The sequence below is a fragment of the Mustelus asterias genome, chromosome 3 (assembly GCF_964213995.1).
Source record: "Mustelus asterias chromosome 3, sMusAst1.hap1.1, whole genome shotgun sequence".
NCBI classification, from domain to species: domain Eukaryota; kingdom Metazoa; phylum Chordata; class Chondrichthyes; order Carcharhiniformes; family Triakidae; genus Mustelus; species Mustelus asterias.
Window position 1 is genome coordinate 92,009,936 of NC_135803.1, and position 17,140 is coordinate 92,027,075.

The 17,140-nt window shown below is 44.9% G+C and overlaps 1 protein-coding gene across 4 annotated transcripts in view; it reads left to right on the forward strand.

The window, feature by feature from the left end:
• Window positions 1-17,140, forward strand: part of rnf123 (ring finger protein 123) — a 406,183-nt gene that overhangs the window by 152,146 nt on the left and 236,897 nt on the right. For all 4 annotated transcript variants that reach the window (XM_078209329.1, XM_078209331.1, XM_078209330.1 and 1 more), the window contains exons 28-30: window positions 169-243; window positions 5,407-5,494; window positions 6,405-6,492. In XM_078209329.1, coding sequence (XP_078065455.1) covers window positions 169-243; window positions 5,407-5,494; window positions 6,405-6,492 — 251 coding nt within the window. The remainder of the gene's footprint in view (window positions 1-168; window positions 244-5,406; window positions 5,495-6,404; window positions 6,493-17,140) is intronic.

The window sequence follows — 17,140 nt, forward strand, 5'->3', positions numbered from 1 at the left end:
CCATCATGTAGACAATGTATTTGTGGCAAATGCAAAAACTGCTCACTTTGAACATTGTGATTGGATCTGTTTTTAGTTGTTTTGCACCACTGGTGCTGTGTGCATTAATTTAATATCTCCAATTGCAACAGGGCCTTCAGTAATCAATAGCTCTCTCTCCCTCCACAGGATATCAGGAGACGCTCAGTCGATTGGCTGCCATCCTTGCTAAGCACTTTGCTGACTCGCGAATTGTGGGAACAGGTAAGTCCTTGTTCTATGACAGGATGTGCATCAGTCTTTTGGGGACAGGCATTTCCAAAACTTCTGGGAAAAGTGCAAGCAATCTGTGCAAGTTAACTGTTTGTAGACTTCACATCTCCAACTTGTATGTATTGAAATTGATAATAATTTGGGGATAGTTTACCCATCAAATTGCTGCTCAGCAATTGCTGGAATGAGAAAAATATTGTCATTGGGGAGCATTCCTCTAAGGTTGGTGTGAAGGCTCAGGGAAAACTGAGAAGGCCTTGCTCCACTTCTGTGATATTGACCTGGGATTGAGTGTCTGTAATGGAAAGTGCCCCCCTGCCCAGCATCAGTATTCCCCACTTTCATGAAAACAGAATTATTTAAAAGCGAAATACTGTGGATGCTAGAAATCTGAAATAAAAACAATGTTCAAAACATTGATCAGACCAGGCAGCATCTGTGGAAGAGAATTAACAGGGGCGATCCTCCTCGCCCACTGCGCTGCTTTAGCCCACTGGACATTGGCCAGGGCCAAGAGGGTGGGGCCAGAGGGAGCAGGGCCTATAGGAGGTGGAGCCTCTTGGTGGGGGCGGGGGGGAGTGGCTCCAGCTGCTACTCTGCACTTGGGGTTGGTGACAGAAGGAGGGAGGCCAGCGAATGGGGCTGGGCCATCGGGGTTTTGGGGGGAGATTGGGACTACTGGTGGGGGGAGGAAGGAGATTGAGGCGGGGCCGGCGGGGGGGGGGGGGGGAGAGGAGATGTCAAGGATGGCCCAGACACGAAGGGGGTGGGGTGGGGGGGGTCGCACAGCCAGCAATGCAGGGAAGCAATGCAGCAATGCCAGAAGAGCAGTGGTTTTTTTAGCTGAGTAGCCTGTCATTCAGTGAATGAGGTAAGGCAGAGAGGAAACAGCACCTAGTGGAGGAGACAAAGTCTAAAATGATATTAGAGATGCAACAAGGCAAAGAATTGAAATGGTCGGTGTCAGAAAGCTGAGGGTCAAGCTTGCGGACTAAATGAAGTATTCCACAAAATAGTCACCCAGTCTGCTTTTAGTGTCCCCCATGTGGAGAGCACATCATGAGCAGTGAATGCAGTAAACTAAACGGAAAGAAGTACAAATAAATTACTGTTTTACCTGAAAGGACTATTTGAAGTCTTGGATGGTGCGAAGGGAGGAAGTGAGCAACAGGTGTTGCATCTCCTTTGTCTGCATGGAAAGGTGCTGTCGGGAAGGGCCAGGGGTGTCAGAGGTGACTGAGCATAGATGAGGATGGAGAGAACGGTCCCTTTGGAATACTGAAAGGGGTGGGTAGGGGAGGTATGTTTGATGGTGGTTTCACACTGGAGCCGGCAAAAATGACAGGATGATCAGTTGAATACCAAGGCTGGGGGTGAAGGTGAGGATAAGGAGAACCCTATTGTGGTTCTGGAAGGGAGGAGATGGGGTGAGAATAGAAGTGTGTGAAATTAATTGATCACAGTGGAGGGGAATCTTTCATTGAGGAAAAAAGGAAGACATATCAGAGGCACTAGTTTGGAAGGTTGTCATCAGAACAGAGGTGATAGAGGTGGAGGAATTGGGAGAATTACTGGAAGCAGAGGGTGAGGAAGTTTACCCAAAGTAGCTGGGCAAGTCTGTAAGCTGTAGAGTGAATATTAGTTTTTTTTTATTCATTTGTGGGACATGGGCATCGCTGGCTGGCCAGCATTTATTGCCCATCCCTAGTTGTGCTTGAGAAGGTGGTGGTGAGCTGCCTTCTTGAATCGCTGCAGTCATATTCTGTGGGTTGACCCACAATGCCATTAGAGAGGGAATTCCAGGATTTTAACCCAGCAACTGCGAAGGAAGTCGGGTCAAAACTTCAATGAAGTTGATAGCTTGTCCCTAAAAATTGAGGCAGGCAGGTCTGGGAAAGCAACAATCAGAGAATGTGAGGGAAGGGTGGAAATTGGAAATAAAGTCAATGCAGAGTATTCCAGGAGGCGACACAGTTTTCAGTGAACCGGGAAAAGAGATGAGAGAAGGAGTCTAGTCCTGAATAGGGCAGGACTAAAAAATGTATCTCTCAAAAAGACAGGCATTGCTAGGAGCTGTTTGGGTACACATAGAAACTTTTTCTATTTGGAGGAAGTGAATGGAGTTGAATGTGAGAACAAGTTAAGCTAGACAGAGGAAGTTGGTAATGGATGGAGCCCGACTGGGCCTCCTTTTAAGTATTCTTTACACCTTTTTAAGGCTATATTTTTTCGCATTTCAAAATGCAAAGGTAGGGTCAGCCTTCATAGAATACCTACAGTACCTACAGACCATTCGGCCCATCGAGTCCAAACTGACTCTCTGAAAGAGCATCTTAGCCAGGCCCAAACCGCACCCTTGCCCCCCCCCCCGCCCCCAATCCACGTAATCCCTCCCATTTACCATAGCTAATCCACCTACCATACACATCTTTGGACTGTGGGAGGAATGGGACGAACATGCAAACTCCACACAGACAGTGACCCAAGGCCGGAATTGATCTGAGTCCCTGGCGCTGTGAGGCAGCAGTGCTAAACGCTGTGCCACCGTACTGCCAGCTTCAGGCACAATTGGGAGATATTAGAGCTGAATCTTAGCTTTTCGGGCCCAGATTTTTAAAACCTGAACTTCAGGTGATCAGGGACATGAAACTTCTCTGGATCCCCAGTTGTACCTGAAGGCAGCTTGAAGAAACTGCCAATGTTTTAAAAATGTGTTGGGTAAGAAAGACCACCTGGTCCATCTAGTCTGCCCTATTGTTTCAAGATGTTACCATGGTAATGGCTGCACTGCCTTCAACGATCAGTTCTTCAGCAAAACTGCATCAGTGTTTAGTGAAAAGGATTGCACTGGTTAATGCAAATTGTTAAGAGTTCTGTATTCAGTCAGATGGGACTGACTGATAACTCATTGCCTCAGTCTGTGAGGCCTTTCACTGTCAGTTGCTTCAATTAATCAAGTTAATCTAAGCTGAATTGATATAAAGTCTCCTTCTTCAATTTGTTGTTTGTGTGAAACAAACTGAGGTGATCGGATTCCTTTTTAGGTGTGCAATAATTCCTGTAACTAACCCCATTTATCACAGAGGCTGCAGTTACACCACAGCTGCAGTGCCAGTTTGATGTAGCTTAGCATTGACACTTGAGCTGTTATGTAAATCCAGCGTCACTGCCTGATCCAAGTCTTAGGAGATAGGGTGTACCCTATTACCACACATTCTTATTATTACTGACACCAAGAACCTTGGGTGTTTTGTTACATTAAAGAATTAATATAAATGCAATTTGGTGTTTGTGAAACTTTAATTGTAATGTGAAGTTGCACTCTAACTGAGAGGCCATTGGGATGGTTGCAGTGCACAGTGAAAAAGCTAAGCTGTAAAGAAGTACTCTAATGTCTTTGTGTTGAGGCATATTTATTTGATTTATTATTGTCACATATATTAGTATACAGTGAAAAGTAATGTTTCTTGCACGTTATACAACAAAGCATACTGTTCATAGGGAAGGAAACGAGAGAGTGCAGAATGTAATGTTACAGTCATATCTACGGTGTAGAGAAAGATTAACTTAATGCAAGGTAGGTCCATTCAAAAGTCGGATAGCAGCAGGGAAGAAGCTGCTCTTGAGTTGGCTGGTTCTTGTCCTCAGACTTTTGTCCTTTTCCCGATGGAAGAAGGTGGAAGAGAGAATGTCCGGGGTGAGTGGGGGTCCTTAATTATACTGGCTGTTTCTCTGAGGCAGCGGGAAGTATAGGCAGTGTCAATGGGTGGTTTGAGTGATAGACTGGTCTTCGTTCACAACCCTTTGCAGTTTCTTGTGGTCTTGGACAGAGCAGGAGCCATACCAAGCTGTGACACAACCAGAAAGAATGCTTTCTATGATGCGTCTGTAAAGGTTGGTGAGAGTCGTAGCAGACATGTCAAATTTCCTTAGTCTTCTGAGAAAGTAGAGGCGTTGGTGGGCTTTCTTAACTATAGTGTCAGCATGGGGAGACCAGGACAAGTTGTTGGTGATCTGGAGACCTAAAAATTTGAAGCTCTCGACCATTTCCACTTCATCCCTATTGATGTAGACAGGGACATGTTCTCCACTACGCTTCCTGAAGTTGATGACTATCTCCTTCCTTTTGTTGACATTGAGGGAGAAATTATTGTCGTCGCATCAGTTCTCTATCTCTTTCCTGCACTCCATCTCGTCATTGTTTGAGATCCGACCCAGTATGGTGCTGTCATCAGCAAACTTGAAAATCAAGTTGGAAGGGAATTTGGCCACATAGTCATAGGTGTATAAGGAGTATAGTATGGGGCGGAGGGCACAGCCTTGTGAGGCACCAATGTGGAGGTGCTGTTGTTGCCTATCCTTACTGGTTGCAGTCTGTGGGTTAGAAAGTTCAGGATCCAGTCGCAGAGGGAGGAGTTGAGCCCCAGGCCAGTTTAGAGATGAGTTTCGTAGGAATAATGGTGTTGAAGGCTGAGCTGTAGTCAAATAGAAATCGGACATGGGTGTCTTTGTTATCTAGGTGTTCCAGGGTTGATAGCAGGGCCAGGGAGATGGCGTCTGCTGTGGACCTGTTGGGGCGGTAGTGAACTCTCGTGGATCCAGGCAATCTGGGAGGCCGGAATTGATCATGCCATTACTAACCTTTCGAAGCATTTCATAATGATGGATGTCAGAGCCACTGCACAATAGTCATTCAGGCATGCTGCCTGGCTTTTCTTTGGTACCGGGATGATGGTCATCTCCTTGAAGCAGATAGGGACCTCAGATTATTGTAGAGAGAGATTGAAGATGTCTGCGAATACCCCCACCAGCTGGTCCGGCCAGGATCTGAGTGCTCGTCCGGGTACTTTGTCGAGGCCAGTCGCTTTCCATGGGTTGACCTTCAAGAAAGCTGCTCTGACATATAGTTCATGAAAGTTTACCTTGCATGAGACTTTGAATTGGATTTGATTTGATTGAATTGGAAAAAGTATAGTCAGCACTATGCCTTGTGTGAATGCAAGGTGGAACAATGTAGAGTAAGCTTTGCCCTGCATTTGTGCCTATTCCTGGACAGCTTGATTATGTCAGAAGTTCAAATTATTTAATTTATCAACATGATGGACCTCATGACACTAAAACCCTTTGATTTGATTCATTCTCTCTCGTCTCTAGATATTAAGGATTCTCTAATGCAGGCTCTTGCCAGCTACGTCTGCTACCCTCATTCCCTGCGGGCTGTTGAGCGTATCCCAGAGGAACAGTAAGTACAAGCAGAATTGGTCATTGCATGTGCATAAAGACTGAATAAATGCAATGTTTTAAACCAATTTGTCAAGCTTGGCATGAGGATTGGCTTAATAGAGAAACCTAGTATGTCTCCATCGGGTTCTGGTGGCTTTTTTATATTTTAATCCCTTAAACTTCTCCAAACGTTTTTCTCTGATAATTACCTGTGATCCTCCTCTCTTTTTAGCCCCTTGGTTATCCTCTATTTTTGGTATGCTGTTTGTGTCTTCTACCATGAAGACGGACACACGATATTTGTGTAATGTCTCTGTTATTTTCTCATTCCCCATGCTAAGCTCTCCTGTCTCTGTCTCTAAGGGACCAATGTTTAATTTAGCTGCTCTGTTCTTTTTTTATATATTTGTGAAAGCTCTTGCAATCTATTTTTATATTCCTGGCTAGTTTACCCTCATTCCCTTTTTCCCTTTTTATAAACTATTTGGTGGCCTTTGCCCAATCCTTGGACTTACTGCTGTTCTTTGCCACATTATAAGACTCTCTTTTAATCTAACACTGTCCTGAACTTTCTTACTAAGCCACAGATTGGATCTTTTTTGCGGAGTATTTTTTTGATAGACACTATCAAAACCTTCCATAATTGTTGAAGAGTTCACCTCTGTCTTTTTGTTGAAGACCACCACGCCCAAAATATCACCTTGTTGCTTGTGAATGCCACATCATATGGCTTCTTATGAGGTATTTCTTGCTGACAGTTGAAAGCATAGAATCGGGAACACTTGTTGCCGTTTTATCAACGTTTCAGGAACTAACTCTTCAGCTTTGCACCTTCTGACATACATAATCACTGAACTCAATACTTTACTGAGCTGCGGATAGGTATTGGTACCTTGGAGTAACGGAATCTTGTCTCTGTGCTTTTACAGACGTGTAGCCATGATGAAGAATCTCTTGGCTCCATATGAACAGCGACCATGGGCCCAGACCAACTGGATCCTTGTGCGACTCTGGAGGGTATGTTTACCTTTTAGATTTAAAAATAATGCTTATAGCACTTAACAAATGTCCTTCCATTCTTGTTCATTTCAGATAGGCTTGCATGTTGCACATGTCCTTTTAAATGGAAGTGTTGTAGGAGAGTGTTTCCTTTATAAATATTTCACAGCCCTTTCAATCCTATATAGTTTTTAAGAATAACTCAAATGATTTGGAGCGGGGAGTCACAAACTCAGTAGCTAAATTTGCAAATGTTACAAAGCTAATGAAGGTAGTGGAACTAGAGATGAACAGGAAAAACTGCAAGTAGATTTCAATATACTTAGACATTGAAGAATGGCAGATAAATTAATTGTACACAAACTGGGACAGAAAATCCTGAATAATTGCTCAAATGGAAAGAAAACAATGTGCATGCAAATAGAAAGAGGTTTGGGGTAAAAGCTAATTACCACAGATGGTGAAATCTGAACCACAAAGAGAAAATGCTGGAAAATCTCAGGAAGCCTGACAGTATCTGCGGAGAGCCAATAGAGCTAATGTTTCATCTCTGGATGACTCTTCATCAGAGATCTGGGGTCCTGATTAACAGTAAATGGAGACGATTAAAATCATTGGCTGAATCTTCCGAGGAGGGGCAGTTACTATTGGATTGCCACTCTGCTCCTCTTTACTTAACTTGCACTGGAGCTCCACATTTTTCACCTGGCTCCCTGAGAAGTGTGGCACATGACTGCTCCTGGAGTCCTTCCTTCATAGTGTTCTTGGGTCCTACCACCCTGGGTTGTTAACATAATCACTTCTGTTCTTCGAAGCAGACTATTTCATATGTGGCCCGAAGCCAGCACATGGAAGAGGCAGTGAATGGCCTACCTCATCTATTAGTATTGGCCCCCACCCTATTCAACCTGTGCAGAAATGATCTACTGGCCACATGCAACCGCAAGTTCATCTATGCAGATGACATCTGTCGTGTTTACCACGCGCGAGATTTCAAGGACATTAACAATGCTGTTAATGACAATCTTACAAAAACCTCTGACTACTGTCAAAACTGGTGCCCCAAACCAAGTGCTGCAAGAACCGTATCATGTGTCTACCACCTTGACAATGCAAGAAGTCACCAAGAACTTGACCTCTACCTAAATAGCAGCCGCATCAAACACCATCCTACACCCATCTATCTTGATGTTGTTTTGGAATGCACACTGACCTTCAAGCCACACACCCAGAAAGTCTCACCTAAGCTGAAGACTCATAACAATCTTATCAGCAAACTAGCAGGAACTCTTGGGGAGCCAACACCAGAAATTAAGAACCTCCTCTTTGGTTCTATACTATTCAGTAACTGAGTACTGCGCTTCTGTCTGGAATGATTCTGTGTACTGCAAACTGGCAGATGCCCAGCTGAATGAGATCATGAGAAATCTCGGGAGCAATCCGATCAACAAACACAAACTGGCACCACCACAAATCCATCGTGAAGCTAGCACAGCACCATTGCTGGAATGTGCGCACTAAAATCCAACCAACCATTGATAGAAGATATCACCCACCCAGCAAATGCTTCATCCCGAGGTGGCCAATCTGGACCAACTGCCCGAGTCGGGCAGTTCTGCTGCGGACCTGTGGAAGCACAACAACAGCCCAGAATCAACCGATTTCCTGGTTGATGATCCCAACCTGGAAATCCCAGGCTGCTACCTGCCACGTGGTGAATGGATCAAACTGAACAGGTTTCACACTGGAGTTGAACCCTGCCGCCACAACCACTTCCATTGGGGACACCATGACTTATCCAAGTATAATGGTAGCGAAGTGCAAACCATGGTGCGTATAACCAACAAGTACCCCGAGCTGTGCTACAGTGATGCCTCCAGCAGGCTGATCAGGGGCTGCCAACTGGCTGAAGAATTTAAAATTTGACATCTAGCTATTTGTCAGTGCATATGATAGCAGTAGCCATGTAGGAGTGTTGGAGCAGGTCAAGCCAAACCCCCTTTTTCTACACTAGCTGCCATATATAGGAAAATGTAAATGTTCCAAGGGCACTCTGAGAAGCTACTGAGCAAAGGTAAGTGGGTGAGGGGGTAAGGTGACAGGTGGGTGAGGGGGTAGGGTGACAGGTAGGTGGGTGAGAGGGTAGGGTGACAGGTAGGTGGGTGAGAGGGTAGGGTGACAGGTGGGTGGGTGAGAGGGTAGGGTGACAAGTGGCTGGGTGAGAGGGTAGGGTGACGGGTGGGTGAGGGGGTAGGGTGACAGGTGGGTGGGTGAGAGGGTAGGGTGACAGGTGGGTGGGTGAGAGGGTAGGGTGACAGGTAGGTGGGTGAGGGGGTAGGGTGACAGGTGGGTGGGTGAGAGGGTAGGGTGACAAGTGGCTGGGTGAGAAGGTAGGGTGACGGGTGGGTGAGGGGGTAGGGTGACGGGTGGGTGGGTGAGAGGGTAGAGTGGCAGATGGGTGGGTGAGAGTAGGGTGGCAGGTGGGTGGGTAGTAGGGTGGTCAGGGTGTGCACGTGCTAGTGTGTTGGTGGTGATAGTGGGGTGTGTGGGGGGGGCGGGGGGGTGTGGGTGTGAGGGGGGGGCGGGGGGAGTTCCCAGAGGGAATTCGGCTATAAAGCAAATTTGATATTGGAGTGAATTAAAAGATCCGGTTTGATTGCCTAAATAGTGAGAGAATCCTGCTAATTTATGCAACATTGGTGTGATGGCACCTAGAATACTGTACATCATCCTGCTCACCACAGTACAAGAAGTATATTACTGTTAATTGGTTATCTGTTGGGTGTTGATTTTATTTGCGTAAGGATATTAAATGGGGACTCATGCTGATCTATATTTACATGTACATAGGGACAGATTGGAGGTGCAGTGTGTGTCTCTGTAAATAAAAGCTCATGTAAAAACACTAGGCTTCAGTATTATGTCTTTCACCATCTGGTTATCTGGACTATAACTATCGCAGCTACTGAAAAAATACAGAACAACCAGAGCGATGAGGGAATGGAGTGATATGAATAAGGAGTAATTGTATGAATATATCATGCTTTTACTCTTTAGAGTTGATACGATTGCTATTTTTAGGATTCTGGATGACCTAGATATGTTGGCGATAATGAGCTGTTTCACCTTGACCTGAATATAAAACCAGAGGTTGCAGCATCCATTTGAAATATATGTGGAACAGAAGGAGGACATCCAGTTTAATTTTTCCATGCGAGCAGAAAAACAACTATCCATTCTAATTCCCCCCTCGTTCTCTATAGTTCTGTCGATTATGGCACCTCAAGTGCATGTCCAACTTTTAAAAAAAATGTGATAAGAATTTCTGTCTTTACCAGCCTTTCAAACCATGAGTTCCAGACTCCCACCATCTTCTGGGTGAAAAAGCTAGACTTTGAAATAATGCCTCAATTCCTCTCTAATCCTTTCACTAACTACTATCTCCTGGTTATTGACCTCACTGCTATCTGTTCTGACTGGGCCCCTCAATTTTATACTCCATTAAATCTCCCCTCTGGCTACTCCATTCCAAAGAAAACATTAATCTAGCCGATCTAATCCTTACTCATAGATAAATTTCTCCATTCCTGATAGTGTCCTCATATATCTCTCCTATGCACTCTGTCGTATGATAAGATCCTTCCTGTAATGCAGTGACCAGAACTATATGCAGAATTTTAGCTGCAATCTAACTACTGTCAGTGTTATGCAGTCCTAGCATAACCTTCCTGCTCTGATACTCCAGCCCTTGGCTGACAAAGAAAATTTATCATTTACCCAACCCTCTTGTCAACCTTCGTTTCCAAATTCAAGATAAATCTTTAGAAATGTTATTTCAGTGAATGTGTTAAATCTACCAAACAGGTTCTCGGGTTTTTAGTATTGATTCATTCAAATGCACATTAGATTTTTTTCAGAAAGTAACATTTTGGTATATTAATTTGAGGCAAGATATGCTAAGTATAGAATGCTGGGGAGGAAGAGGTGAATTTGGATCTATGGTTGCCAAAGTTTCCCAATACTGACATTTTGTTGTCTTCTGTCTGGGCGTGTTGTAAACTAATAGATGGTTATTGCAGTAATTGATTAGCTCCATTATTGTTGTATCCTGACATTGCCTGGATGATAGAAGCAGAACGAGATGGACTTTCTTTTGTCTAACAATTCCTATGTTCCAAACCATCTTGAAATTATTCAAATTTTCATTTTGCAACTGACGCACCATACTGTGCTGAGACTAACATTTTCCCAGCTCAGTTATCACCTAGTGTATCTAGCAGTGGCCTGAGTGCTAATTGTTGGGTTCCTAATGGAACCATGCAGTAACTGGTTTCATTGATGCTAATAGTGGGCCAGATGTGTGTAAAGATTGAAGATTAAGGATCTCTGTGCCATAAGTAGTATTCCACCTCATTTCAAGTTAGAAGTTTTGTGCTTTGCTTTTGTTTAGAGGATCTCAGATTCAGCAATGTGAAGTTAGCTTCAAGGGATGCTCTGTGATTTTTTTTTCATAATCAGAGCCTAATTAGTCAAACATATTTAAGCAACACCTCAGGCTATTAAAGTGATAACTAACTAAAGAATAAACTTGCATTTATGATGTGCTTTCCACATACTCAGGATGTCCCAGTGTCCTTCACAGCCTACGTTTGAGGTAGAATCACTGTTGTAATGTGGGAAACACAGCATTGATGTTTGACACCAGCAAGATGCTGCAAACAACAATGACTAGATCATCTTTTCCAAAGGCTGCTGCTTGAGAAATAAATGTTGGGCAGGGTATATTGTGTCTTCAGCTTCTTCAGGATGTCCTAATGTGCTTTATGCTAAATAAATTACTTTTGGCGTAATTATGTGGGCAAACTGGGTATTCTGTTTGTTCAGAGGTAAATCTGTTTTACTGAAGTTTGTTGAGGGTCAAATGTTAGTCAGCACACCTGAGTAATCCCTCCTCTTCTTCAAATGGTGGCTTGGGATCTTTTGCATCCACCTGAACAGGTAGTTATTGAGCTGGTTTTCTGGAGGCCAGGACCAATAGCTCAGAGATAAAAACAGACAATACTGGAAAAACACAGCAGGTCTGGAAACATATGTGGAGAGATAAACAGAGTTAACGTTTCGAGTCCGTATAACTCGAGTAAAAACACACACGGTTCATTGAACTACCATCCTTAACCCGGTCTGGTCTTTATGTAACTCCAGTCCCACACCAACGTGGTTGACCTTTAGGTCAAGCAAGCTCCTCAGTTGTAACAAACTGTCTGAAAGTCTATCTACACCTTCTCAGGACAGAAGGAATGGACTCTGCCAACTTTATTTGTGTGGTGCATATACCAAGAATGAAGCCATGGGTTAACATCTCCTCCAAAAGACAGCAGAACTCCCCAACAATGCACTCAATTGTTGGCCTTAATTTTACATTTTAAGTCCTGGAGTGGCACATGAACCAATAGTTTTCTGACTTGGACCTGATATTTGAATATGTGCAAGCTTGTCAGTCAATATGCTGGTAGATGTCAATTGAAGCTTGAGACACCACTGTGGCTTTAAGAAATGTATTTTTAATCATGTTCTCTGCAGTTCATCAGCAAGCCTTTTTTTTGTTTTTATTGGCACCGAGCTGCCTGATTAGATGTCCTTTTATTGCTGTTTAAATGGGGTTTTGTTTATTTTTAATCTGGGCCTAATGCACTCTCTGGGAGTTTACGACCTTTTGAATTGTTTTGGGAAGAATGATTGACAGGTCAGGTGGGACAGTTTTTTTTCTCTCCGAAGAGTTCTTTCACTTTCAGTTTTGGCTGCTTGCTAGTTAGAAGCTGTTGGACTCCAGACTGAAAAGCTGTATTTCTGTGTCTCTCCCTGGTATTAGAAGTTCTGCTGGCATGTTTTTTGCAGTTTTTCTAGCCTTCCTGGAGTGAAAATTTTGCTGTTCGTGGTTTGCTAGCTAGAGGTCAGCAGTGGCATTATCTCTACCTTGAGGTGCTGGGATTTCCAGAATGGAGAAGCCAGAGTTTCAATTCTCTATCTAAAGGACTAATTCACAGCAGGTATTGCAGAGCTGCAAAACCATGTGAGCATCCTTGTTTTCTGTGCTAAACCTGGGATGGATGGATGTTTGTAGGGAGGCTTGTTTGGTTGGAACAGTGCATTTAGTTATAAAGGTTTATACAATATCATGGTTGTTTTTTCTTGTTTGTAATTGATAAAAGTTTTTGCTAATTTTTAAAATTATGTTAGCTGTATTCTTAAATAAACTTTGTTTGATAAAAGCTCCCGAGTGTGTTGTTTGAATCATACCTGGAGTGAAACATCTTTTGCTTGCCTATGCAAAATTCAGATGTGCAAATCTTATGGTCTAAGTTGACTTCATCAAATACCTTGGAGTTCCTGACCTGGATCATAACAATGACCATATAGAGTCATAGAGGTTTACAGCATGGAAACAGGCCCTTCAGCCCAACTTGTCCATGCCGCCCCTTTTTCTAACCCCTAATCTAGTCCCAATTGCCTGCGTTCGGCCCATATCCCTCTAGAACCATCTTACCCATGTAACTGCCTAAATGCTTTTTGAAGGACAAAATTGTACCCGCCTCTATTACTAACTCTGGCAGCTTGTTCCAGACACTCCCCACCCTCTATGTGAAAGAACTGCCCTTCTGGACCCTTTTGTATCTCTCCACTCTCACCTTAAATCTATGCCCTCTAGTTTTAGACTCCCCTACCTTTGGGAAAAGATATTGACTCTCTAGCTGATCTATGCCCCTCATTATTTTATAGACCTCTATAAAATCACCCCTCAGCCTCCAATGCTCCAGAGAAAAAAGTCCCAGTCTATCTAGCCTTTCCTTATAACTCAAACCATCAAGTTCCAGTAGCATCTTAGTAAATCTTTTCTGCACTCTTTCTAGTTTAATAATATCCTTTCTATAATAGGATGACCAGAACTGTACACAGTATTCCAAGTGAATATGAAAATTACAAAAGAAAATGCTGGGCCTGACCAACAGCTCTTCAGAGAGTAATGTGCTGCTATTCTTCAGATATAAAAGTAATCACCAGCCGGTTGACAAAGGAACAGTGTTCCTTCGAAGGCTTAATGTCCTCTTGAGATGGGAATATTCTGCAGGCTATTGATCACCAAAACTGATTAAACAGTCATCCGTTTACTGCTGGTACTGATACTTTGTTGTGTACAACAATGCTGCTAGTTTTTACTACAAAGTATTCAGAAGTAATTTTTTGAATGGGAATGCTGCTGTTCCGTAAATATAGTAAGAGTTTTAACAACACCAGGTTAAAGTCCAACAGGTTTATTTGGTAGCAAATACCATAAGCTTTCGGAGCGCTGCTCCTTCATCAGATGGAGTGGAAATCTGCTCTCAAACAGGGCACAGAGACACAGAAATCAAGTTACAGAATACTGATTAGAATGCGAATCCCTACAGCCAGCCAGGTCTTAAAGATACAGACAATGTGGGTGGAGGGAGCATTAAGCACAGGTTAAGGAGATGTGCATTGTCTCCAGACAGGACAGCCTGAAAGTCCAGGAGGCAAGCTGTGGGGGTTACTGATAATGTGACATAAATCCAACATCCCGGTTTAGGCCGTCCTCATGTGTGCGGAACTTGGCTATCAGTTTCTGCTCAGCGACTCTGCGCTGTCGTGTGTCGTGAAGGCCGCCTTGGAGAACGCTTACCTGAAGATCCAAGGCTGAATGCCCGTGACTGCTGAAGTGCTCCCCCACAGGAAGAGAACAGTCTTGCCTGGTGATTATCGGGCGGTGTTCATTCATCCGTTGTCGTAGCGTCTGCATGGTTTCCCCAATGTACCATGCCTTGGGACATCCTTTCCTGCAGCGTATCAGGTAGACAACGTTGGCTGAGTTGCAAGAGTAGGTACCGTGTATCTGGTAGATGGTGTTCTCACGTGAGATGATCACATCCATGTTGATGATCCAGCACATCTTGCAGAGGTTGCTGTGGCAGGGTTGTGTGGTGTTGTGGTCACTGTTCTCCTGAAGGCTAGGTAGTTTGCTGCGGACAATGGTCTGTTTGAGGTTGCGCGGTTGTTTGAAGGCAAGAAGTGGGGTGTGGGGATGGCCTTGGCGAGATGTTCGTCTTCATCAATGACATGTTGAAGGCTCCGGAGGAGATGCCGTAGTTTCTCCGCTCTGGGGAAGTACTGGACGACGAAGGGTACTCTGTCCACTGTGTCCCGTGTTTGTCTTCTGAGGAGGTCGGTGTGGTTTTTTGCTGTGGCGTGTCGGAACTGTTGATCGATGAGTCGAGCGCCATACCCTGTTCTTATGAGGGCATCTTTCAGCGTCTGGAGGTGTCTGTTGCGATCCTCCTCATCCGAGCAGATCCTGTGTATTTGGAGGGCTTGTCCGTAGGGGATGGCTTCTTTAACGTGTTTAGGGTGGAAGCTGGAGAAGTGGAGCATCATGAGGTTATCCGTGGGCTTGCGGTACAGTGAGGTGCTGAGGTGACCGTCCTTAATGGAGATGCGTGTGTCCAAGAATGCAACTGATTCTGGAGAGTAGTCCATGGTGAGTCTGATGGTGGGATGGAACTTGTTGATGTCATCATATAGTTGTTTCAGTGATTGCTCACCATGACTCCAAAGGAAGAAAATATCATCGATGTATCTAGTGTATAGCATCGGTTGAAGGTCCTGTGCGGTGAAAAAGTCTTGTTCGAACCTGTGCATGAAGATGTTGGCATATTGAGGTGCGAATTTTGTCCCCATGGCTGTTCCGTGTGTCTGGATGAAGAACTGGCTGTTGTAGGTGAAGACATTGTGGTCCAGGATGAAGCGGATGAGTTGTAAAATTGCATCTGGAAACTGGCAGTTGATGGCATTGAGTACTGAGGCCGTTGCAGCAATGCTATCATCGTGGGGGATGCTGGTGTAGAGTGCCGAGACATCCATTGTGACGAGGAGTGCTCATGGTTCAAGTGCTCCATGTGCGTTGAGTTTCTGTAGGAAGTCCGTAGTGTCGCGACAAAAGCTGGGGGTTCTTTGTACAATGGGTTTCAAGATGCCCTCAACATATCCGGAGAGGTTCTCGCACAGGGTTCCATTGCCTTAAACGATGGGACGGCTGGGTGTGTTTGCCTTGTGTATTTTTGGGAGGCAGTAGAGATCTCCAACGCGTGGAGTCCGTGGGATGAGAGCACGGAAGGTGCTTTGAAGGTCCGGATCAAAGGTTTTGATCAGTGTTGAGTTGACGGGTGTGTTCTTTGGTCAGATCTGTGGGTAACTGTCTGTAGTGATCCTCGTTGTTCAGTTGTCGGTACACTTCTTTGCAGTATTCCGTTCTGTTCAGTATGACGATGGCCCCTCCTTTGTCTGCTGGTTTGATGACAATGTTGCGGTCACCTCAGCACCTCACTGTACCGCAAGCCCACCTCAAGATGCTCCACTTCTCCAGCTTCCACCCTAAACACGTTAAAGAAGCCATCCCCTACGGACAAGCCCTCCGAATACACAGGATCTACTCGGATGAGGAGGATCGCAACAGACACCTCCAGACGCTGAAAGATGCCCTCACAAGAACAGGGTATGGCGCTCGATTCATCAATCAACAGTTCCGACGGGCCACAGCGAAAAACCGCACCGACCTCCTCAGAAGACAAACACGGGACACGGTGGACAGAGTACCCTTCGTCGTCCAGTACTTCCCCGGAGCGGAGAAGCTACGGCATCTCCTCCGGAGCCTTCAACATGTCATTGATGAAGACGAACATCTCGCCAAGGCCATCCCCACACCCCCACTTCTTGCCTTCCAACAACCGCGCAACCTCAAACAGACCATTGTCCGCAGCAAACTACCCAGCCTTCAGGAGAACAGTGACCACGACACCACACAACCCCGCCACAGCAACCTCTGCAAGATGTGCTGGATCATCGACATGGATGCCATCATCTCATGTGAGAACACCATCTACCAGGTACACGGTACCTACTCTTGCAACTTGGCCAACGTTGTCTACCTATAAGAACATAAGAAATAGGAGCAGGAGTAGGCCATCTAGCCCCTCGAGCCTGGCCTGCCATTCAATAAGATCATGGCTGATCTGATACGCTGCAGGAAAGGATGTCCCGAGGCATGGTACATTGGGGAAACCATGCAGACGCTACGACAACGGATGAATGAACACCGCTCGACAATCACCAGGCAAGACTGTTTTCTTCCTGTGGGGGAGCACTTCAGCGGTCACGGGCATTCAGCCTTGGATCTTCAGGTAAGCGTTCTCCAAGGCGGCCTTCACGACACGACAGCGCAGAGTCGCTGAGCAGAAACTGATAGCCAAGTTCCGCACACATGAGGACGGCCTAAACCGGGATGTTGGATTTATGTCACATTATCAGTAACCCCCACAGCTTGCCTCCTGGACTTTCAGGCTGTCCTGTCTGGAGACAATACACATCTCTTTAACCTGTGCTTAATGCTCCCTCCACCCACATTGTCTGCATCTTTAAGACCTGGCTGGTTGTAGGGATTCGCATTCTAATCAGTATTCTGTAACTTGATTTTGTGTCTCTGTGCCCTGTTAGAGAGGACATTTCCACTCCATCTGACGAAGGAGCAGCGCTCCGAAAGCTTATGGTATTTGCTACCAAATAAACCTGTTGGACTGTAACCTGGTGTTGTTAAAACTGT